The 21,895-nt window shown below is 49.6% G+C and overlaps 9 protein-coding genes across 9 annotated transcripts; 4 read left to right on the top strand and 5 right to left on the bottom strand.

Annotated features, from left to right (window-relative positions):
- Positions 1-322: 322 nt before the first annotated feature.
- lys1 (saccharopine dehydrogenase (NAD+, L-lysine-forming)) lies at positions 323-1,979 on the bottom strand (the record flags this gene model as incomplete). The annotated part of the gene is made up of 10 exons (XM_057225283.1): positions 323-599; positions 653-725; positions 788-862; positions 927-1,023; positions 1,077-1,249; positions 1,305-1,331; positions 1,398-1,638; positions 1,697-1,713; positions 1,781-1,861; positions 1,919-1,979. The coding sequence occupies 10 exons, from the start codon at positions 1,977-1,979 to the stop codon at positions 323-325; spliced, it is 1,122 nt and encodes a 373-aa protein (XP_057089299.1).
- A 552-nt stretch (positions 1,980-2,531) lies between these two features.
- Positions 2,532-3,304, bottom strand: N7447_001006 (uncharacterized protein; the record flags this gene model as incomplete). The annotated part of the gene is made up of 2 exons (XM_057225282.1): positions 2,532-3,103; positions 3,262-3,304. 2 exons carry the CDS (start codon positions 3,302-3,304, stop codon positions 2,532-2,534), a joined length of 615 nt encoding a protein of 204 aa, XP_057089298.1.
- A 978-nt stretch (positions 3,305-4,282) lies between these two features.
- On the bottom strand, positions 4,283-5,500 carry N7447_001005 (uncharacterized protein; the record flags this gene model as incomplete). Its single annotated transcript, XM_057225281.1, has 1 exon — positions 4,283-5,500. One exon carries the CDS (start codon positions 5,498-5,500, stop codon positions 4,283-4,285), a length of 1,218 nt encoding a protein of 405 aa, XP_057089297.1.
- Positions 5,501-6,110: 610 nt separating this feature from the next.
- Positions 6,111-8,812, top strand: N7447_001004 (putative RNAPII degradation factor Def1; the record flags this gene model as incomplete). The annotated part of the gene is made up of 6 exons (XM_057225280.1): positions 6,111-6,393; positions 6,485-6,963; positions 7,026-7,202; positions 7,274-7,639; positions 7,791-8,615; positions 8,666-8,812. The coding sequence occupies 6 exons, from the start codon at positions 6,111-6,113 to the stop codon at positions 8,810-8,812; spliced, it is 2,277 nt and encodes a 758-aa protein (XP_057089296.1).
- Positions 8,813-9,826: 1,014 nt separating this feature from the next.
- Positions 9,827-11,214, bottom strand: N7447_001003 (OSBP family protein; the record flags this gene model as incomplete). Its single annotated transcript, XM_057225279.1, has 4 exons — positions 9,827-10,609; positions 10,674-10,728; positions 10,780-11,105; positions 11,137-11,214. The coding sequence occupies 4 exons, from the start codon at positions 11,212-11,214 to the stop codon at positions 9,827-9,829; spliced, it is 1,242 nt and encodes a 413-aa protein (XP_057089295.1).
- Positions 11,215-12,093: 879 nt separating this feature from the next.
- N7447_001002 (putative MFS transporter) lies at positions 12,094-13,780 on the top strand (the record flags this gene model as incomplete). The annotated part of the gene is made up of 3 exons (XM_057225278.1): positions 12,094-12,522; positions 12,574-12,807; positions 12,863-13,780. The coding sequence occupies 3 exons, from the start codon at positions 12,094-12,096 to the stop codon at positions 13,778-13,780; spliced, it is 1,581 nt and encodes a 526-aa protein (XP_057089294.1).
- Positions 13,781-13,895: 115 nt separating this feature from the next.
- Positions 13,896-15,581, bottom strand: N7447_001001 (uncharacterized protein; the record flags this gene model as incomplete). The annotated part of the gene is made up of 6 exons (XM_057225277.1): positions 13,896-14,192; positions 14,254-14,337; positions 14,402-14,458; positions 14,506-14,744; positions 14,830-15,024; positions 15,077-15,581. The coding sequence occupies 6 exons, from the start codon at positions 15,579-15,581 to the stop codon at positions 13,896-13,898; spliced, it is 1,377 nt and encodes a 458-aa protein (XP_057089293.1).
- Positions 15,582-17,036: 1,455 nt separating this feature from the next.
- Positions 17,037-19,760, top strand: N7447_001000 (uncharacterized protein; the record flags this gene model as incomplete). Its single annotated transcript, XM_057225276.1, has 4 exons — positions 17,037-17,072; positions 17,120-17,242; positions 17,296-19,335; positions 19,401-19,760. 4 exons carry the CDS (start codon positions 17,037-17,039, stop codon positions 19,758-19,760), a joined length of 2,559 nt encoding a protein of 852 aa, XP_057089292.1.
- A 164-nt stretch (positions 19,761-19,924) lies between these two features.
- On the top strand, positions 19,925-20,326 carry N7447_000999 (uncharacterized protein; the record flags this gene model as incomplete). Its single annotated transcript, XM_057225275.1, has 2 exons — positions 19,925-20,212; positions 20,312-20,326. 2 exons carry the CDS (start codon positions 19,925-19,927, stop codon positions 20,324-20,326), a joined length of 303 nt encoding a protein of 100 aa, XP_057089291.1.
- Between the last annotated feature and the right edge of the window lie 1,569 nt (positions 20,327-21,895).

Raw genomic sequence — 21,895 nt, 5'->3', positions numbered from 1 at the left:
ATCTCGAAAGTAATATAAACTTTCAAGACTCATCTCCGCCATATACAGCGATTCGGTTGAAAATGACTGGAATGATTGACCAAAAATACCAAGATAAGTATTTCAAACAGCCCTATAGCTTGTCACACGAGCAGAGACAATAAACCTTCTACGGCCGTTCTAGAAGGAAATAAAGGAACCATTCATAATATCTTCAGTATCTGTATGTGTTTGAACATGCAACTTTTGTAGCATTCCTTATCTGGAAATATTTCTATAAACTGCACTCAATCATGTCTATTTCTCCTCCACATAGACACCTACCAGCTCAACAGGCTTACGCCTAAAGCGACTGAGGTAGGGTAGCAACCTTCTCATCGAAGAGCTGCTCGGCCTGCTTCCAGACCCGAGAGTTGGCCCGGTCATTAAGCGTGAGAAGGCTAGGCAAGAGAGCCTCGCTGAACATCTCAGAGCTCTCACGGGGAAGGAGGGAGGGGAGGTGATCAATGCTGATGACGCTGAGAGGGGGGCCTCCAGCCTCCAGCCCGGAGACGGGAACCGTTGGCTTATCAAATGTGGTCGTAATGTTGTACAAAGGAATGGGGTTCAAGGGGTTGGAGCTTTTGAGAATTAGCGGTGCGCTTGCTAGCATGGTTCAAGCCTGATAACTCACGTGTCGGCGCTGACGTCGCAGATAACAGACAAGGTTCGGTTGGGGGCGGACAAAGACTCCACGTCCACGAAGGCTAATGCAAAAAAAGATATTAGCTAACTGAGTCGAGACGAGAGGATATATGTGTAAAATTACCTGGAATCTTGGCCGAGAGGTAGATGCAGTTCACGAAGATATCCACTTCATGTGAGATTTCCTTGAAAGGACCACCTGTGGAAGTTAGTTTGTGAGCTTAGGATTAGAGTGAAGAGGTTGGAGATGAAAATTGACTCACCTCGCGCAGTCTCTGCCATATCCCATTGAATGATGTTGGACTCGGGGATACCGACATCCTTGGCCAGCTGCACGGCACCGCTGCCACAGCGTCCGAGCTATAGCATTGTTAATATGTATATCGCTTTCTGTCGATCTACGCAAGACTCACAGCTCCAATAACAAGAATCTTGGGTGCCCTGCCAGCGACCTTCTTGCCGGCCTCGAGCGCCTCCTTAACAGACTCGACCAGACGGTCTTGGTTGGCGTAGGGAACCTCACCAGGCAAGGTCTCGTTGGGGTGGGTCAATTGCCAAGCCCAGTTCTTCACAGCCAAAGCGGATCCTGTTCGACGTCTTAGTGTTGATTTTGTCAGGCAATGAGCTTCATGTATAGATACCTGCGTAACCGGCGGACCATCCAAAGGCTAGTAAACGAACCAAGTTAGCAATCGAGTCAAAAGAAAAAGAACACCTCAGGGTATGAGTCTTACCAGCAACTCGGCGTCCGGAATCATCAGTCAAGAATTCGAGGTCGAGCAATGTGCCGTTGCCGCGAGGCCAACGGCTAAGAACCTTCTCCCAGCCACCCTGCTGCTTGAAGCAGTGTGCGAATGTGACGTGGACGTGCTCCAGAGGGAAATCATCCTCCGGCAGCTCCTTGAGACCCAGAATGACGGCATCCTTGGGGGCATCCTGAACCCAGGATCCCTCTGCAACCAAAGGCGCACCGACCTATGACAATTGATTATATTTAGGGCGGGTTCGAGCTATAGCACCGAATGAATCATACCTTGGAGAATTCCTCATCTATAGAGCGGAATCAGTCATTGAGCCCAACAGCAAGAGACGGAGGAAGTAGAGGGAGTAGACTTACCTTCAAAGATGCGCTGGGTGGACCGCTCGACAGTCACGTCATATCCAGCATCGATCAATGCCTTGCAGGTAGTTGGGGTCACTAGATGGTGTATTAGTCAATTGCTTCCCCGCCATTGTAGGGGCTGAAGCTACTCACAGGCAGACCGGGCCTCAGCGGGCTTGGTCTCAGCGCGCAGCCAAATCTTTTGTCCAGCCATTTTGAAAGTAGAGAATTAGAATATGATGAAGAGAGAAAAAGAAACCAAATATTAATCGCTCTATCATCAATAATGACACAGACTTTCCCTTCCAGTAATAAGCGGGGATGGAAGGGTTAATCCGCTCCGAGAAATGACTCAGTCCCGATTATCGGCCTACAACCCAACCCAGCCTACCGAAAGAGTCGTAGGTCATGGATTCAATTTTGTCTAGAAAATTGTTTAAAGAACTGGCACCCTAGGGAGAATTTTGCCATAGGAATATATTCTAGAGTAAGGATGGATAGGGTTATGTCAATCAGAAGTTATAGCAACGCAGATGTCTACATACTAGATACATACTTACTAGTGCGGTGTACGAAAATTTTATTTTCTTAGAAGGTCATATGTCAGGCATATATTGCGTGGAACTTCTGTGGCTCTTAATTTTGAAATCGTTCCCATCCCAATTTTAGTCAAGGCAAGGACATTCTTTTTACTGCAGCGGGTGTATAGCCACGATGATGAGATGGAAGTAACGCTGCAAACCTGCATAAAGTGACTGGAATCTATTCAAGCACCCTTGGTTCGGCTGCGCGTCCGGCTACCAATGCCATCTCCTGGGATAACCTTGTTCACGGCATCCTTGATCTTATCCTTCTTGGACCGACTAGTCTTATTCGGCCCTGCGTTTTCTGTGTTGGAGGGAGCAGCATCGGTGCCATTGGACTCTTTGGCAGGCTTTTCGCCTGCCTTCAGCTTCTTGGTATCAGGCTCATCCGACAGTTCGGGCTTTTGTTGCACCTCGTCCTGAGCCGGGGCCGGAGTGGGCGTCACAGTTGAATCAATGCCACGCTTCTCGCCTGCCACTGTTTCATTCATGGGTCCTACTGAAACTTGCGACTCGCGTGCAACGGTAATACTGCCGATAGGAGATCCTGTGGGCTCTGCCACAGGCGGCTTAGTATCTGGAGCAGGCTTGGTTTCTGCGGGCTTGGGTGTTTCAAGCCCTGACTCGGCCTTTAGGTCATTGTCTATATCGGGCTTTGCTGTCTCGGTAAGAGCCGGGCTATCCGTTTGAGTTGTGTTTAATCTGTTCTGGAATGCATGCGAGTGTTCTCTAATTAGCTGGGCAGTGTCCTGATCTGTTATATCTCTTAGTCAGCAACTGGCATGCATTTTACAAGCTAACGTTTAAGCAAAGAAACACCAGCATGCAAAAATATATTGAGAATATAATTGGCCACTTAGACCAGTTACTCCTTGGATTCTGCGGTAGTGAATCTGCAGATAAACCACGTACCTGGAGCTATCTTGGTGTGCACGGGGGCTCCTTCAGTAGCCATTGTGGATCGATGATGTCAGATGCCGGAGCAGCGCGTTATAAATTGGTAAAGATTGAATGGGAGAGTATTCGCAAAAGTAATGCAACTGCAATTCTTCGATATATGAGTTTGTATGAGGAAAAAAAATAATAAAGATGAGTCGGTTGATTTGGGGGCAGGGTGAGGTGAGGTCGCGCGGTGACGTACTTGAGAGCCCTGGAGACACTACCCCCGGCTGATTCGCCGGTTTAGTCCACTTGACTCTCCACGGCATTCTGTCGCACAACCTCACTGGCTTTAGAATTACAATTGCCGCGCAATGTTCTCCACAAGCGGTAGCTGTGAGCACAACCTTGGAACAGGTTTGGTAGATTGATCACAGAGGCCGGGGCTGCGGATCTTATCACTAGTTAGGAGACCGTGTATAGATGCTAAGGTTATGCTCTTCATTGAGCCCCAAAGGGCTTGTCTAGGAAACTGGACGAGCCACTATTGACAGTATGTTATATATATATATATATACATCTCAAAAAAAGAAGTGTTTTCGTATGTTGATACAACGAAAAGGCGGGTTTGAGGGTAATTGATAGTATTCAGGTGCATCACACACCTCCAAATGCTGGTTCAGCCGACCTCGGGAGTCTTCCTAGCAACTTAAATCCCTCATATAACTCGGAAAATATAGTGCCAAGAAATTGAGGCTCTAACTCGGAGTGGAGTAGCGGCAGTGGCTTTCCTTTGCTCGGTGATTCGGAAAATGAAGTTTTGTCGAACAGGCTGAAATGATTTCGATTGTGTAATAGTACACAATTGAATCCGGGGAGAAATTGTATCTTAGCAGTGTGCCGACATGCCTGCAGGAATCATGCCTATGATCGCCTCTTATAGTAGAAACATAGACAAATGTGTGTGCGTCTTGGTTGTTGCCTTGGATGCTCTTCGAACATCCTAGCTATGTGCAAGAGTAGAGTGGTGGTTCAATAAGTTCAGACTAGAGGATCATGTAAACCCCCAATTCAAACGACCGAGATGTTCTTCTTCAGACGATGTATGTGACTTCTCATCAACTGGAGCTGCTGGCTGTTCCGGTAGCAATTCTGAAATATGTTGCTCTAGTCGGGAGATATCGCGGAATCTCTTCTGATCAACGAGGACGCGAAGAGCTTCCGAACCTATCTCGAAGAAAGCATCACGCCGAATTTCATTCCAAGCCTGGAATTTGCTTGGTGAGAGGTTCGCCACGAATTGGAGGAATGGGCGTGGATCAGGATCTGTTGGGTGACAGACAGCCACAGATGCTACCAGCAAGGACCGAGGAGACAGTACAGAAACAGTATCCCTGAACTGATCATAAACTAATGTTGATACCTGCTCACCCGATGGTTTGTACTCCATGGCCATGCGGCTCAGGTGAGCGCCTGCAGCCAGGAGCATCGGTTTCCTTGACTTAGGGGAAGATGCACTTTGGAAATGCATCTGGCACACTCTTAGATACTGTGCCATCGCGGAGCCGAAGCCATTTCCAAAGCAGGCTTCTGCATCTATAAAATCAACAAGGAGATGATTAAAGGTCTGCCGTGCTAGTCCTTCAGTCATCCGGCCATTCTGACTACCTAGGTCAAGGCTCATGAGCATTTGCAACCACTGCATGACAGTACCGTGCAATCCCTCCGCCACCATGAACTTGGTCAAAGACGTAGTCACTGACCGCAAACGCAGAAGGGATTGCCTCGACGTGCCATCTGATGCCCAATACCAATCAACGATCCTGGATGCCACCCGAGATGTTTTCATATCGACGGGGGACCTGGAAAGGAGAAGTTGAGACTTTAGACAATCATTGATTATGAGTGCAGTGACTGAGCCAGTTGCAGCCATTTGATCAAAGACTGCCATGGGTTCTTCGGCTAGTCGTCGCTGGCCCTCGACGCTTTGCAATGTGGTGGGTTCTTGTGTGATAGGTCTGGTCGGAATGATACGGAAAAGAGGGTTATCAAGGATGCTCTGCAAATGTTGATCGGTTGCATGTGCTGATGATTCAGGGTTCGAGAGGGGTCGACCATGATTGTTGCCTGATACGGGATAAGCCCCATCTAATTGACGACGGAAGGAAGATGTGAGGGCATTTAACAGTTGCTGAGATTCCCGTGGAGTACGAGGTAAGGGCTGATGAATTTTGGGCCAGGACTTGAACTGAAAAATAGATGTACCCTTCATGATGGTCGAATATTTGAAGGTTATGGTTATCAATGGTATGTTGGATGATACAGGAAGGTTAAGAGGGGAGGATCTACGAGGGCGGTGAAACCATTCCCTCCCCCTTCCAAAGGGCGAAAAGAGGTGAATGACGACTAGAAAGAAACCACACTTGGAACATTTTACAAAAATTGTTTCGATTTAAGTATTGGAATAGAATTAAATGTCCACATCTTTAAATTTGATATATTAAAAAAAAAACAATTATTCTATACCAAAACGTATTAGAACATTGTAAAAAAGTAAAGATCTCCCTTTGTTGTAAATCCCCCCAGCATCCAATAAGCGCCACTCGCTAAAAGCCAGGCAACGCCAAGACTTGAAGGGAAGCAACTCAGATCCCGTTAGCTTTTGATCCTTTCTTCAATCTTGTCATCTCCTAACGCATTCTCCTTCTCCCCCAATTAATCTCTTTGATTTTACCTCTTCTTTTCGTCTCTTCTGGCCCCTGTGCCTGTGGTTCTGGTGCTGTTCCTCTTTTGCGAGGGTGCTCCATTTCAATAGCCTTTCCCTGCGAATCGTGACCTCCTTCCTCAATACTTCTCCATCTCACACATCTTCATCAATCAACATGTCCGACATTCAGAACCGGTCCTCCGCCTCGCGGGGTAGAGTATCCGCCCGTGGTGGCCGTGGCGGTTTCAGCTCCAGAGGTGGTCGTGGTGGAAACAGATCTGCAAATGACAACTCAGACATCTCATCCTTCGAGGAGGGTGAAATTGGACAGATGAAGAAGAAGTACTCCGACACTCTCCCAACTCTTAAGGAAATGTTCCCAGACTGGAAGGACGAAGATCTGGTGTTCGCACTGGAAGACTCGAACGGCGAGCTGTTGGAGGCGATTGAGCGCATTAGTGAAGGTCGAGTCCCCGTCAATCCCAATCTCCCCGACTCGAAATCAATCGAATCTTGTGGTTCGAGGGCCGTGACTGACTGGCTTTACAGGTAATGTGTCCCAGTGGGGTGAGGTCAAGAAGAAGACCACAGACCGAACTCGCCCTAAGCCCAAGGAGACCCCGAGTGTTTCGACCGAAACGACTGCAGCTTCCGCCCGTGGAACCCGTGGCCGCGGTGGAATAGAGGGTCGTGGACGTGTTCGCGCAGATCGGGGCCGTGGCGGTCGCGGAGGCCGTGCAGGAGCCGCTACAAATGGAACTCGCGCAGTATCCACTGCTGTAGAGACTCCGGCGCCTACTGCTATTCCTGCTATCACATCTGAGTGGGCTGCGCCCAAGGCAGAGGAGACTGTTGCAGAGCCTTCGACTGAAGCCGAATGGGAATCAACCGAGCCTAAGAGCAGTGTGATTCCCGAGGGTACCAAGAAGGGGTGGGCGAGTCTTTTCGCCAAACCACCTGCTCCTCCGGTGCAAAAGAAGCCCCAAGCCCCTCCTCCTGTTCCTGCCGCCGAGAAGCCCGCCGAGCCCGTGGCCGAGCCAACCCCCCCGCTCCTGAACCTGTGACTGCCCCTGCCCCCGCTGCCTCCCAGAAGACACCCGTCGCCAAGCCCACCCACCCCGTAATCCCTGCCATTCCGACCACCACTGTGAACCCTCCCAAGGGCGATTTGACCGAGACGAACCTCGAACAGATTCCCGATGTATCCGCTCCTGCTCCTACCGCCACCGCCGCAAGCACCGTTGGCAGTGGTATCGACCCCGCGGCTGTGGCCGCAGCTGCTGCTACTCCCTCCCGATTCCCCTCTCCTCTGCCTACCCTCCCAGCGCTACCAAGCAGGGCCGTACCCCCGGTCTTCAACGCCGCGTGATGGAACAGCAGCAGCCTGTGGTTATGCCCGGTAACCACGCAGTGGACCGCGCTGCGGTTCAGTTCGGCAGCATGGGACTGAACGGTGATGCTATCGACATTGATGAGAACCGCGAGGAGGCTGAGACCCGCGCTCAGCCCCCGCAGCACTCTCCCGTTGCACCCCGTGCCTCTCTTCCCCCCACGACTCAGGCACCACACTCAATTGAGACTGGTGCCGCTGGGCGTCCTGCTCCTGGCTTGCCCCCGGTCCCCCAGGGCGCTTCCGCCGACTTTACCGACTTCGCTCGCTACTCTGAGCCCCAGCAGAAGCCATTCGATCCCTTCACCCAGCAGGTGAGCCAGCCGCAGCCGCAGATCCCAGAGCCATTTGCCAACCAGGCCCCTGCTCAGCCTACTGCCACCACCGGCAGCGAGTACTCTCCTTTCTACGCTGCGGAGCAGCAGCGTTTCCCCCTACTACGCCTCTTACGGTTCTTACGGCCAGTCCCAGGATGCCCCCACCGGTCCCCGCGCCGGATTTGGTGTCTCTGGTGCTGAGGCCCAGGCTCAGATTCCCACCACGCAACCTCCCAACCGCTACGGGCCTGTTGATGCCACTAACAGCGGACACAACACCCCCAACCCCACTGTCCCCGGCGCCACTCAGCAGACCCCCGCTGCTCAGCATATGCCTGGCCAAACTGCGCAGCAGCACGCCTACGGCTACCAATACCCTAACTACTACAACAACCCCCACTACGCTTCGTACATGAACCAGATGGGCCAGCAGCAACAGCAGCAACAGCAGCAGCAGCAGTACGGTGGCGCTAACCGCCCGAGGTACGATGATGCTCGCCGCTATGAGGATCACTACATGCAGCAGCAGCAGCACAACCAGCAATACGGCTATGGTAGCCAGTATGGTCCCTACGCCGGTAAAGCTGGCATGTACGGCCAGCCCCACGGTGCTTTCTCATATGAACAGCAATCGTCTTCCCCCGCAAACACCGGTAGCTTCAGCCAGGCCATGCCCACCCGTGACTCAGTCTACGGCCGCAGCGGCTCTGCCCAGCAGACTGACAACCAGTCTGCTACTGGCGCCAATGCCTTTGGTACTGGGATGTCGGATGTTTTCAGCCGTTCCCAGGGCAGCTTTGGCCAAACCCCTCCTATTGCCGGACAGCCTCCCGTTGCCACTGACGAGACCAAGGGCTTTGAAGCCCCCAAGGCCGGCGGTCCCAGCCCTTCCCTCGCCCAGAACCGTCCTGGATCCGCTACCAACAGCGTTCCGGGTCAGCCCCAGGCACAGACTGGTCTTCCCCCCTTCAGGGTCAGCAGGGTCAGCAATCCTTCGGCAGCTACCCTCAGCTGAACCCCCAGTACGGTGGACTCGGTGGACTCGGTCACCAGGGTGCGGCCACCCAGACTCACCAGGCCTCTGGCTATGCTAACAACTATGGTGGAGGCTTCGGTAACTACTATGGAAACTCTGGTCGTGGCGGCTGGGGTGGCAACTACGGCCACTAAAAAGACAAAAGAAACCAAGGGGAGACATAATGACCCACCAAACACATATGGCGTTGCATTTGCGGATGATTTGAAAAGGGGCTTGGTTTTTTGTCCACTTCACCGGGAAAGAAAACATGTCTTGTCAAAAAAAAACAGACAGTACCCGGGCAATTTCTCTTCATCTTTCTCTCCTCAACATCTGTGTAATCTCTACTTCTCTTATTTTGGGGAGCTTGGCTGGTTTTCTTTACTTTGGGGGATTGTCTTCTTGATGTTTTTTGTTTTGCTCGTTTCCTTACCCTTCCTCTCAGCCGTCTTGCTCTTCTTTGCTACCACTGCTCCCATCTGATGCGGTCTCTGTATTAAATTCACCAATTCCTCTCTAGGTTTCTCTGTTTTTCTTTTTGTTTTCTCGTTATAACCTAGTCGGTGTCTATTCGGGTCCGGTGTGTTACTTGTTTCTGCGGACGGTTTTCCAGTTTTTTTTTTTTTTATCTACTTCTTTCTCCCTTCTGTTGTTCTGTCTTTGTGCTTCCTCACCATGTGCAATATTGGTCGATGATTATGATGTATGGCTGAATGGGTCCGGTAGAGGTAGATCCAATGCTCAGTTGCGTTCTGGGCCAAAAGTGTCATGAATTCTGTATGTCCTGTACGATCCAGTATGGCACCTATATATGAAAACTGTTCTAGTATGGTACATTGTAGCTTCTCGTAGTCAAGGACAAGACATCTGTCATTCACGCGACATTCGACCTCTAAGTGTACTTCCATTACGTTCAAAGATGTAAAGCATAAGATAATTGAAGGTACCATATCATTAAATGGAAAGGTTGAGCCGCCAAGTCCAAGCATCTAAGCAAGTCCGCGGCTTCGACTTCAACCTGGACCGGGAACTATATACAATCGAAATGCAAAATGACACGGTACAGAATAGGAATCCCAAAAAAACAGTTAAATCTATGTGGTGCAACCAAGGCCCCAAAACAAATTCAGATGAGGAAAAGAAAAGCATCCATATCCATGGATAGTTTACTCAGCGAGACCGAGACCCACGCCGCCAACCTTGTGGTAAGGCGGCTGAGCGCCAAGAGCCTTCTGAGCATCGAAGCGCCAGATACCGCCAGTCTTATCAGTCTCGAAAGTGAGATCAGCCAATTTAGCAAGACGCTGGATCTGGGGGTCGTCGGCACTCTCATCAATACGGCTGAAGAAACGGCGCTCCCACTCGCGGCCCTCCTCCTTCTCAAGGCGGCGCTGCTCGCGCTGAGCAGTCTCAATGCGCGACTTGTATCCGGACACAGCATCCATGTCTCCCTTCTGGATGTTGGCGGCCACGTTGCTCCAGGCACGTCGGCTCTCGTACAGATCCTGTTGCTCGAGGGGAGCGAGGCCTAGCGGGGTGACGGGGTTCTCCTTGGAGTTCCAGGTATCGACGACGTTCTTGGTGCGGGCATCCTTGATAGAGAACTTGTCCGACCACTGGCCCTCTACCGTGTAGAGGGGGTGCTTCTCACCCTCGCTCTCCTTAAACAGGCTCGCGCTGAAAGTATTCTTCTTGCCGCTCAACCAGCCCTTGCCGGAATAGTCGATCTTGGCGACATAGCCGGAGCTGCTGACTATCTTGGTCGACTTTTCCAGTTCGACGAAGGGCGAGCCGTAGATCAGCGATTCGATGTGTAGGCTGGGAAGCGTGATCAGGTATTGCTCCTTCTCGTCGGATCCGGGCGGGGTGAGCGTGTACAGCGCATGGCCAATTTGCTTTACGAGGATAGTACTAGAAAAAGAGGCCTTCTGCGCGTTATATCCTTGCAGCTGTGGTTGCATTGTCAGTTATTGGCACCTCTCCAGGACTTGGGTACAATCTTTATTCACTCACCTGAACGCCGTTCTTCTCATTGCGGATCGCGTAGGCTGTGGCCGGAGGATGGTGGCTGTAATTTTATCAGTGGGTTGTAGTTCTATACCGAAGTAGCCTCGCATACCTGACTTGCTCACTGACCAAGACAGTCTCCCCTACTTCCGCGTTGCCGTCCCATTTACCGATAAACAGCTCTCCTAAGAAGGGGTTCAAAGGTTTCTTCTCACTACCAAGCTTCTCACTACGGCTGCAGTATTGCTGGTGCAGTGTGCTGAGGAACCACTTGAGAACCAGGAGAGCACGCTTCGCGGGATCGGCCTCCTTGGCTGGTGCCACAAATAGGGTAGGGTGCTCGGCCCAGTAGGCAGAGTACTCGGTGAGGGAGGTAGTAGAGAGGATAAAGGGAGGAGCAGTCAGCGAGGATAGATCACCATTAAAGGAGGCGATCGACTAGAAATTTGTTAGCCTAGTATACTCAAACAAATGGGGGGTTGCATGCCTTTAGGAAACTTGTCCATGAGCCCTTGCTATGGGCGGGAACCTGGCTCTGTGGGGACATGTTTTGCAATAAGAATGATATCTTAAATTGGACTTGAAATCTCCAAGATACAAGCAAGAAATGTGGGGGAGGTAGAGGGACGAAGTTGGTCGTTGGCGGTCAGAAGCGGGATAACGTCATGAGCAGGGGGAAAAGTGAACAGCCACAACCAGATTGGGGAATTTTGCAGATGCTCCTTTGGAAAGGCATTTCTCTGATACATTCCCAGTTGGTATCTGTTCAACATGTCACACTTTATCAGGTGCAACATCTCTCCGTAAGTCGGGAGTTTGGACCTGAAAACGGCCAACATTCCTCCAGGGCATATTTGTTTCTAAATAGATTCAGGTACGTTTTGAATCATTTTTCCACTAACCAGTAATCCCAAACTACATACCCTCGGTAGGCCGGATTATTTTCCGCCCCTCTGCCCTACTCGGAAACCTGTCCGGTCTTCTCCCCGAATCACATTGGTCCGTCGCCTGATAGATTAAACGGATGCCCGAAAAGACGATAGCAACCCTTCTGGTTGGGGCTGGACCTCTAAAACGCTACTTCGGAGACAACCCGCCGATCCTCCCCCAAGACGATAGAAAAAAATGACATTCAGGTTTTTCTCTGACTCACGCTTCGAGTCTTGCGATGTACCTCGTTGCCATTGACTTGCTCAGAATCCATTTGCATTCATTTCTGCGATTTCTACTATAATTCCAATTGAAGGCATTCTCGCACATCTACGCATATACCCGAGCATGATCTCGGAAAGAAGCCGCAACTAAGAACAATTGCGGCGATAAAATTTTTTCTTCGTATCTTGCATCTACACTCTGCACTTCGAGGGATTCATATCTGATTTACCACAAGCTAGCAAGGTCTAGCTCATGCTAAAGGATCCTCGCCATGTCTCCAACTACCTCGAAAGCTTCCAGCGAGGAGAGGCAATCTCAGTCCTGGACAAATGAAACCGAAATCCAGAGATCTCAATCTCGGCGCTCACAACGAGGCGAAGCTGTCAATAGTCTTGACCACGTCCAGAGTCATGTTTCGCACCATGATATGCCTGTTAATGATGACTTCCATGAGGTCGATGCGGAGCAATATCTACGCTTTTCACCAGCCCGCAAAGCCACCATCGTTGGTGTTCTGGCGTTCTGCTCTTTCCTGGCACCTATCTCCTCCACATCTATATTAGCTGCTATACCTGAAGTGGCAAAGACATATAACACCACAGGAAGTGTGATAAACGCGAGCAATGCACTATATATGGCATTCATGGGTATTGCGGCTCCCTTCTGGGGACCCTTTAGTCAGGTCTGGGGGCGACGTCCGGTGGGTACAGGGTAGAAGTTCACCTTGAGGTAACAAGCTAATTGGGAGCAGGTCTTTGTTGTGAGCGCGTTTTTGTTCTTTGTGTTTAGCATCGGCACGGCTCTAGCACCCAACCTCCCAGCATATTATATTTTCCGTGTCTTGACCGCATTTCAAGGAACATCCTTTTTGGTCGTTGGGAGCTCGGCGTTGGGTGATGTATACGAGCCTCGAGCACGGGCAACAGCATTGGGGTGGTTTTTGTCAGGAACCCTAATTGGTCCAGCCTTTGGCCCATTCATTGGCGTACGTCTGCTCTATAAATCCAGCGCCGAGACAATCTGCTGACCTATAAATAAAGGGTGTGATTGTTACCTTCCGCTCGTGGCGAGTGATCTTTTGGCTCCAGGCAGCTCTTGGAGGCGGCGGCACACTGCTCGTCTTCTTCTTCTTCCCTGAAACCTACCCGCATCTGACCAAAGGGGATATGACCGACAAGACGACGTGGCAGAAAGCCAAATACCTTTGGCATCGGGTCTCTCCCCTCCGGGTTGCTCTCATGCTATTTAAATACCCTAACCTCTTCTGTACGGGTCTCGCTGCCGGAGCTCTCGTCTGGAACCAGTACTCCCTCTTGACTCCCATTCGATACGTACTCAACCCACGCTTCCACCTCACCAGCCCTATCCAGACTAGTTTGTTCTACATCGCACCAGGCTGTGGGTATCTTGTTGGCACATTCATGGGTGGAAGGTGGGCAGATCATACCGTGAAGAAATGGATCCGCAAGCGTGGTGGTGTCCGAGTCCCCGAAGACAGACTGAAATCTTGTCTGATATTCCTGGCTGTCGTCATCCCCGGCTGTATCTTGGTCTACGGCTGGACGGTCGAGAAGGCTGTTGGTGGAATCCCAGTCCCCGTTCTTGCAATGTTCTTTCAGGGAGTGGCACAGCTGTTCTGCTTCCCTAGTCTCAATACCTACAGCTTGGATGTCATGCAATCTAGCGGCCGGAGTGCCGAAGTCGTTGCCGGTAGCTATCTGTTCCGGTACGTGTTCGGTGCCCTAGGGTCTGGACTTGTTCTTCCAGCGGTAGAGGCTATGGGGGTGGGGTGGTTTAGTACCATCAGCGCCCTATTTTTGGTTGCGTCTGGGGTTTGTGTATGGCTCACGACTATTTTCGGCGATCAATGGCGGGATAAGGTCGAGAAGAAAAACCACTGTAAGGCTGAGGAGGGGACCGAACATATACAGCAGGACACTTCGAAGGCTGAGACTTGAAGTTTCATCGTTGGGGACATCTATGGAAAGCTTAATGATAGAATGCGTTGTGATCAAAACAGAAACTAAAAGATAGGTAGAGAATAACAACTGAAGCGCCCCCAAGATTATATGCTTACCCCGTCACCGAAGTGCTGGTGTGCTCGGCTTGCACTTCAGGGATGTCTTCATTACGGACAGGCTGCTTCTGATTTGAAATATCGTTGGGATCTAGACCACTCTCTGCCACGACACGGTCTATTTTCCGCTGCTCGGTGAATTTCCGACAGTCCTCACGACCCTTTTTGATGTCTACAAAGCATATGGTGATCATTGCCGCGGCACAGATGGCGAACAAGAATGGGAAGCCCATCCAACTGTTGTGGGTATTGTTTATGATAGCTTGAATAACATTCGGGCCGATGATTGAAGACTACAAGGTTCAAAATGTTAGTGAACTGGACAAAATATATCATCAAAAACCGCTGACTTACGGCGCGATTGGTTATTCCAAAAAGGGCGAAGAACATATTATCGTAGCCGCGTGGCATCAGCTCGCTGATCATCGTTTGGGCGTACTGGCGTAATGTTAGAGATTATAGGGGTAAGAACATGCTGGAGACCATTCAAATTTACACCTACCGCATAGTATGGAGCCTGGAAAAGCCCGAAAACGACATTGTAGAAGTAGAACTCCCACTGAATGGTTGTTAGCTGTAAGCTTTCAATTGGAACTTGATACATACCCTATTATGATACCCGATGCGATGAGTCCACAGTCCCAGCATGCCCCAAAAGGGGATTAGGACAGTGAAAAAATTGGTGAACAAAAACATGGTTTTTGTCTTAAATTTGAAATACCGCTGTATATACCAAAAGCCAAATGTTGAGGTGATCGAGCAGGCAGCTTGGGTAATGCCGAGATATGTAATCTGCAAGAATGAAAATGAAACAGAGTCGTTTTGGATGATGCTGACCAGAGTACCTATTTGGTGTCAGTGAGTTCTCTTGTCTATATCTATAGGTGTACCGAGTATGATTTGCAACAAGTAAGCAAAGAAAGAACCTACCAGTGGTGTTGAGGCCATCGGCAAGAAGGAAATAGGCGAAAAAGTACAGAAATGTCTGTGGAAGAGACCTGATTTCTCGAATGGCCAGCCAGATCTGCTTGAACCCAATAGTGGTGTAGTTTGACCCTTTTGGTATCTTTGGACCTGGCCGTTTTTGCTGGAAAATAAACCACCAGATGCCAAGAAGGACCCAATCTGTAGATGATTAGATAGTTCGACTATGAGGTGGATTTCCCAGAAAGCGTACATGAGTTAGTAAGACAGAGTGCTAGATTATTCGAGAAACTGTTGTTTTGGAGTGGAAGTAGAACACTCATATTAAGCACGAGTGTGAGTAGGTATCCAATATTGCTGTGTGCAGTTGAAATGTTGCTACTATTGTCAACGACATCTTCAATAGGAGCCTCAAAAGACCAAACTGACCTGATATGATTTCTCTCCAGTGATTCAATAGCATCGTATTCCTCTTGGTCGATTTTACTCTCTCTGAGATCCTCCTCTCTCGCTTTGCGCACATGCGGGGTATACCGCGCCAGACGGGGGAACACAGCAGCGTAAAATACCAGCGTCGCGCCGTAGGCAATGTATGCCACAACGTACAATCCCATTGCAGTTGGCCACTGGCTCGGATGCCGGATGGACATCATACCATACTGCAGTGCCCAGCAGACCATTGTCAATGCCAGAAGAAGCCATCGGCCAAATGTTCCATAGTCAGCAGCACTTCCCAGCCAGACGAATATTACTGTCATGAAAGTGAAGCAAAGACCGTTGGCAATAAGAACCACCGAAGATACCGATCTCGTTCCTCCAGCCCACGGCACTACACATGCAGATGAATCGGTGCATGCTTTGGGTGGATTCGAGCCAGGTTGATGTCCGGCGCCATTCAAGGCCCACTGGAAACTTCACTGGATTAGTCGGAAAACTCCAGTGTTTCATTGCACTTACAGGGCTTGGCTGTATGATCCCGGGCCAACACCGTTATCGCCATTGTAATAGAGGTAATATGACCAAAGTTCTCTCCTAGTGGTGGTTGGCTGCTCATATGCGTCTTCGTCGACTCCGAAGAGCCGTTCATACTCCTCCAAGGTCGGGTGTGGCTGTGAACTCGAGGTTACCTCAACTCTGGCGTCATTCTTTGCAATAGTTTCATGAATCTCAGCCATATTAGTGTAAGGACAATATATGTCCCTGCATCTACATATGCGGGTGGGGCTTTCCTATCTCCGCTTTTGTGGTGCCCTAGGACGCAGGCGCCCACTGAGTAGATGTCAGCACGGCATGGAGTCACGTGCCGACTTACTGGGAACTAGGGGAACAGCTGAATATCGTAACTAATCATTACACCACTTGGTATTTAGACAAAGATCAATTGGCATACAGCTCATCCAACTTGCGTGCGGCGAAGCCATTACCAAGATACCCAAACCGATTGGAGGCTGCATAACGGCCCTCACGTTTTGCTTTGTGATTTCTGCCTTAATATCTAATTGACTAATTTACACAATTTACACAATATCCCGAGTTCCCCGTAGCCATGGGCGCAGAGTGTGCCTCTAAACTATGGTGATAGTATTCTAAAGCATTGGGTTAATCATTTTTGCTTTCAACTAAGGCAAACGGTCCGGGAAACTAGCCGATATCGCCGATGACTTTTGGCGTATACCCCGCGTTGTGGAGCTTCGGCCTCGAGTGCCTTGAGACGAGGACCATTCAATAAACTGGCTACAGTCATTATAAGACTCCTGTGGAAATCCCGCTTGGCAAGATGAACACAAGGGGTCAATCCAATATCCATGCTGGCGATGTAATCACTTTTCGTTACTAGAAAATATCGAGGGAGTTCTTGAAAGGATACGTGATTTTGTCAGTGAGCAAATCAGGGGGCTCAGTTTATGATCAGGTGATGTTTACATGATCATATGTTATCAAACCTTAAAAGCGGCAAGAGGTGAGCACTAAAATAGACGTGGGAAGGCATCGATTGCTAGACATTAACCGGTAATTAAATATGTTCCGGCCGTATTTCTTTTATCTCATATTAGTATTACCTACTCGCTAGATCCTAAGAGGTTAAGCTGAAATATCCAAATCTATAAGTGGACCCGGGCAGATCAACTCCGATCCCCTTGCAACGTCACCCGTTCTGAGCCATTTACTTGCAATACATGAAACCACTCTAAAAGCCACTAGAAGTCAAACTCATGGCTTCCTCAGACCTCCAGAAGCAGGTTGGTCAGGTACATGAGCCCTGGAATCCTTTGTGAATCTCCACTGACGATCGCAGCTCTTCGCAGTGGGGTTTCATGGGTGCTCCCCAAGTCCCGAAATCAAGACTTTGATTCATGACTACCACGTGGGAGGCATCGTTCTCTTCTCACGTAATTTTGAGAATGCAGAGCAGCTTCAGGTGCGATACCCGAGGCTATATCGTCTTTGATTGGTTTGACTAATATTTTCTAGGCCTTGACGCTGGCTTTACAGAATGAAGCCAAATTAGCTGGACACGAGCGACCGCTGTTGATTGGAATCGATCAAGAGAATGGATTAGTCACTCGCATTTCTCCTCCGATCGCTGCTCAGGTGCCAGGGCCCATGGCACTGGGCGCCACGCATGATCCGGAGTATGCATATAGTGCGGGGAAAGCCACAGGGGAAACCCTGAAATTCTTTGGGATTAATATGAACTATGCACCAGTGTGCGATATTAACTCGGAGCCTTTGAACCCTGTTATTGGTGTACGCAGCCCGGGCGATGACCCTGAATTTGTGGGCCGGTTTGCGAGTGCGACTGCCCGGGGTCTACGGGAGCAAAACATCGTTCCTAGTGTAAAGCATTTTCCAGGTCATGGAGACACAGCCGTTGACTCGCATTTTGGACTACCGGTCATTCCTAAAACAAGGGATCAGCTAGAGCGTTGCGAGTTGATTCCGTTTAGGCGGGCTGTCGCAGAAGGCATCGAGACTGTCATGACTGCTCATATCTCTCTACCCTGTATCGATCTCATACGGCCTGCAACGCTTTCCCCGGTTGTTATGGGAATTTTGCGCAAAGACATGGCCTATGATGGTATGATCATCACGGACTGTCTGGAGATGGACGGAATCCGCGCCACATACGGTACAGAGGAAGGCTCGGTGCTAGCGTTGCGTGCTGGTAGCGATAGCATCATGATCTGCCATACCTTTGAAGTGCAGGTGGCTTCAATCAAGAGGGTTTGTGAGGCAATAACGTCCGGCACAATCGACCAATCACGACTGGCAGACGCTTGTCGTCATGTTGCTACGGTGAAGAACAAGTTTTTGGACTGGGATGCCGCTCTTCGGAAATCCAGTCTCGCAGACCTAAGCTCGCTCAACGACAGAATTGCCGAGACAACCATGGATATATATTCTCGGTCAACCACACTCGTCCGTGACGATAATGGTGTTCTCCCCCTGTCAAAGAATTCAATTATCATATTCCTCTTCCCCGGGGACAAGACCCCGGTCGGCGGTGCTGTTGACGGTGAAGGGACAGAGGCACCAGGGGTATACCAGTCCAACAAATATCTTGATGTGCTGCGGCAACACAACAATTCCATTGCTGAGATCAGATACGGAACGAACAATCTGTCTTTTGAGCAATGGCAAGCCCTTGAAGTTGCCGATGCAGTGATTTTCACTTCACTCAATGCAAAAGAGTCACAATACCAAGAGTCGCTAGGCCTAGAACTTGCTCAGCGTGTTAAATCATTGGTGCATATTGCTGCTTGCAACCCCTATGACTTCCTTGATGCTCCTAGTGTCAAGACTTATATTACCACATACGAGCCGACTATCGAGGCATTTTCTGTGGCTGCCGATATCGTGTTTGGCGGACTGGTCCCGACAGGCGCTCTTCCCGTGGGAACGAATGCTGTGACCAAGACCTCCGCGATAGTAACACCATTTGACGCAGAAAGAGATCTAGATGAGGTGATCGAAGTCTGGGCCGCTGCTCTCGCGACCTACCCCATTCCAACTGAAAGCTTGCGGACTCTGATAGTGCAGCCGCATGGTCACCATTTCATCGCGCGCATTGAATCCCAGCTAGTAGGCTTCTGTCTTGCTTACACAAATGCCCATGGTACACCAGACACCGTTTATATCGCAGTTCTCGCTGTGTCACCGAAGTATCAACACCAAGGCGTTGGAACTATCCTGCTAGAAGAAACGAGAGCATATTTCCGAGCAACATTTGGCTTCAATAATGTGAAGCTGGGCAGCTCGTTCCCCCGCTTTTGGCCCGGTATTCCCCAGGACCTTCCAGAAACAGTGCAGCATTTCTTCACTCACCGCGGTTTCCGACTCAGCCCACCCAGTGCCCGGTCAGTTGACTTGTACCAAGATATTCGGAACTTCCAGTCGCCAGAGAAATATATGACTCGTGCCCGCGAGCGAGGCTTCCGCTTCGCACCACTAAAGGCCGAAGATTATGAGGCCTGTCTGGTTGGCCAAAGGAGAAACTTCTCCAAGAACACGGTAAGAAGACCGTGTTTTTCCCGCCCTTATGCTTTGTTGGAATACGTACTAATTATGTTATAAAGAGCTGGGTGGAGGCATACGTCGCATTACACCCCGACAAGTATCCTGACAGTGTGATGACAGCATTCGACTCCCAAGGCCAGCAGGTCGGCTGGACGTTGATGCTCGGTCCATCAGATACGCTGAACAAGTCTTGGGCATTCCCCCAAACCTGTGGTCCGAACACAGGGCTGATCGGTGCCGTGGGAATTGATGAGTCCCACCGCAAGTATGGAATTGGCTTGGCATTGATCTGCCACGCTATTGAAAACATGAAGCAACGAGGTCTTGAAGGCGTCTTTGTAGACTGGGTTGCACTCGACGGGTGGTATGAGCAGGTTGGTTTCAAGACTTGGCGAAGTTACAGACCAGGAGAGCTTTGAGTATCTCATAGCTATTGCTTCTTTGTTTATTTTTAACAGTCTAGGTCCGATTATCATAGGTGCTGATATAAATAACCCAGACCTTTGAAATAGAATCTCTTCCTGCATGGAAGGCTAATCCTTGTGATAGTCCTTCCACGACCTTGATTTTGTTCCTTTATACGATGTATTTTCGGTCCTGTCACCAAATCCCAGGATGCCACGAGTTCCTCGAAAGCATCATTCAACGCTTGGGGGTGCTCGCTAGTGGTCTGGTGAGACGTGATGGCCCAGTTGGCGATCTCGGCGGCCGCGTTCTAGGCCTTACAAATGTTGCAGATGTCTCTTTCAAACCGAGGTCTCGCGGTCCTAGCGCTCCTGGGCTACGCCGAGTGCAGTATCTGTCGCGAGATGCTGGGTGGATTGAGCGCCGGCTTGCAGAGCGGTCGAGTGCGATTGGACTGCAGCTTGAAGTAGGTGATACAAGGTCGAATATCTACCCGGGTCCTTTTTTCATTGCTTGCCCCAAGGTAACATATACTAGCATTAAAAAAAAAGCAACTAAATGCTAGCTTGCCCCGATCTGATGTTGCGGATAAGGTTGTTTTCAAACCCTGGCACCTGTGTATATCTTTGCAACTGTATCAAGTCGGAAAAAGTTACATGGAATACATGTATTAGCCGTATCGCATATAAAGTAATTAACGTATGACTTCTTCCACTTTCGATGTCATTTTCTGGGGTGACGGGAAATAGGCACAATATATCATATTTGCCATCAGCCTGTGAGGACAGTCAATGGGGAAATCGAATGCGAAGGTAGAAGTAGTTTTTTATAAATTTGCTTTTCCCCTTGCAGCTGCACATACAGGCAGTTCTCTCCCAGAAGTGCAATGAGCAGATCAGTTCTTCGACGGTTTAAGGGGCTACATGGTAGATGTGCAGGTATTGTGAGGGCGATCTCTTTGTGGTGCCTCAGGTATCTACCCCTAAGTAGCGTGATCTGCTGTAGGGATCAAATCAACTCTCTCCCCTCCGAATTCTCTGCTTGGATCTCTCTTTTCTAACACAATGGAATAATACTTCACTTGCATCACATGGAAGTTTCTACATTGCAAGTCAAGGTAGACAAGCCTTTTTTGAACTCTAAAAGAGATACCTATCACATTTCCAATATGAGCCCATAAAAGGCTTGAAAAGAACATTGTACAGAGAGGTTGGATTTCGCCCCAAGCTGAATCCCGAGTTGAACCTACCAATCTCAATACGATCGGTAAATCACAAAACCCGCTAAACCCAGAATCCAATTTGCTTTGAAGTCTTTCAGGGCGCTACAACTTCCCCTAATCAATATACCCGGGGGCCCGGGGCCAGGGCCGTCCCGCGATCTTCCAGATTTAGGCGTGGACCGTGGGGGCCGTCGCCTCGACCCGCCCATAAAATCGAAAAGTGGGCCGCAGATGAGTCCATTTTTTGTCTTAATCTGGCTAGGTACACCTAACAAGGAAACCCTTGATTCCAGAAACCCGTATGAAACATAGGTAAGCACTAAGGCTTTAGCAACGTCAGCAGTGCACATTGACCCCTCACTATCTCTCATACCTGTAATTTCTTTTAATTCTTCCAAATCAATCCCATCACTCAGAACTCGACCCCAAATTTCCCATTGGGGATATCTGGTTGGCCAGGTCGGGTTCCGGCACAGGCTGGGGACCATCTGTGATGACTCCACTCTGAATGTTCAAGCCTCCATGACTTTGACGCTATGGCATTGTGTTCGATATGAATCATGCGATTTAATCTATTTACTCTATAATTGTGGGCTGTGAGGGACACCTTCGAAAGCCAAGGTGTTTAGCGTAGTGTTAATCATTGCAGTAATAGATTTGTATACAGGCCTTGAATTCTAGTGCTGAGAGCCCCCAATTTGATTTTTCCTTCCATTCCGCCGGGACACGTGGTCTTCGCTATTCAAACACAGTTATAAATACTGTATCTTCATTTGATTCTATTCAAAAAGCCAAACTTTTACATTGGAAAGCAAGATTCGCGTGAAAAATCATCAGAAGAGCGAACAGTGGATAAAGTACACATGGCGTCACCAATCTCCCAAGGAGTTTACTTCACACTGCAGCCTACGGGGACGATATTCTCGG

The sequence above is a fragment of the Penicillium robsamsonii genome, assembly GCF_028829455.1.
Source record: "Penicillium robsamsonii strain IBT 29466 chromosome Unknown utg000001l_segment0_segment0, whole genome shotgun sequence".
Classification (NCBI taxonomy): Eukaryota; Fungi; Ascomycota; class Eurotiomycetes; order Eurotiales; family Aspergillaceae; genus Penicillium; species Penicillium robsamsonii.
The sequence above is the reverse complement of the archived record's forward strand: the minus strand, read 5'-3'. Positions and strand labels throughout refer to the sequence as shown.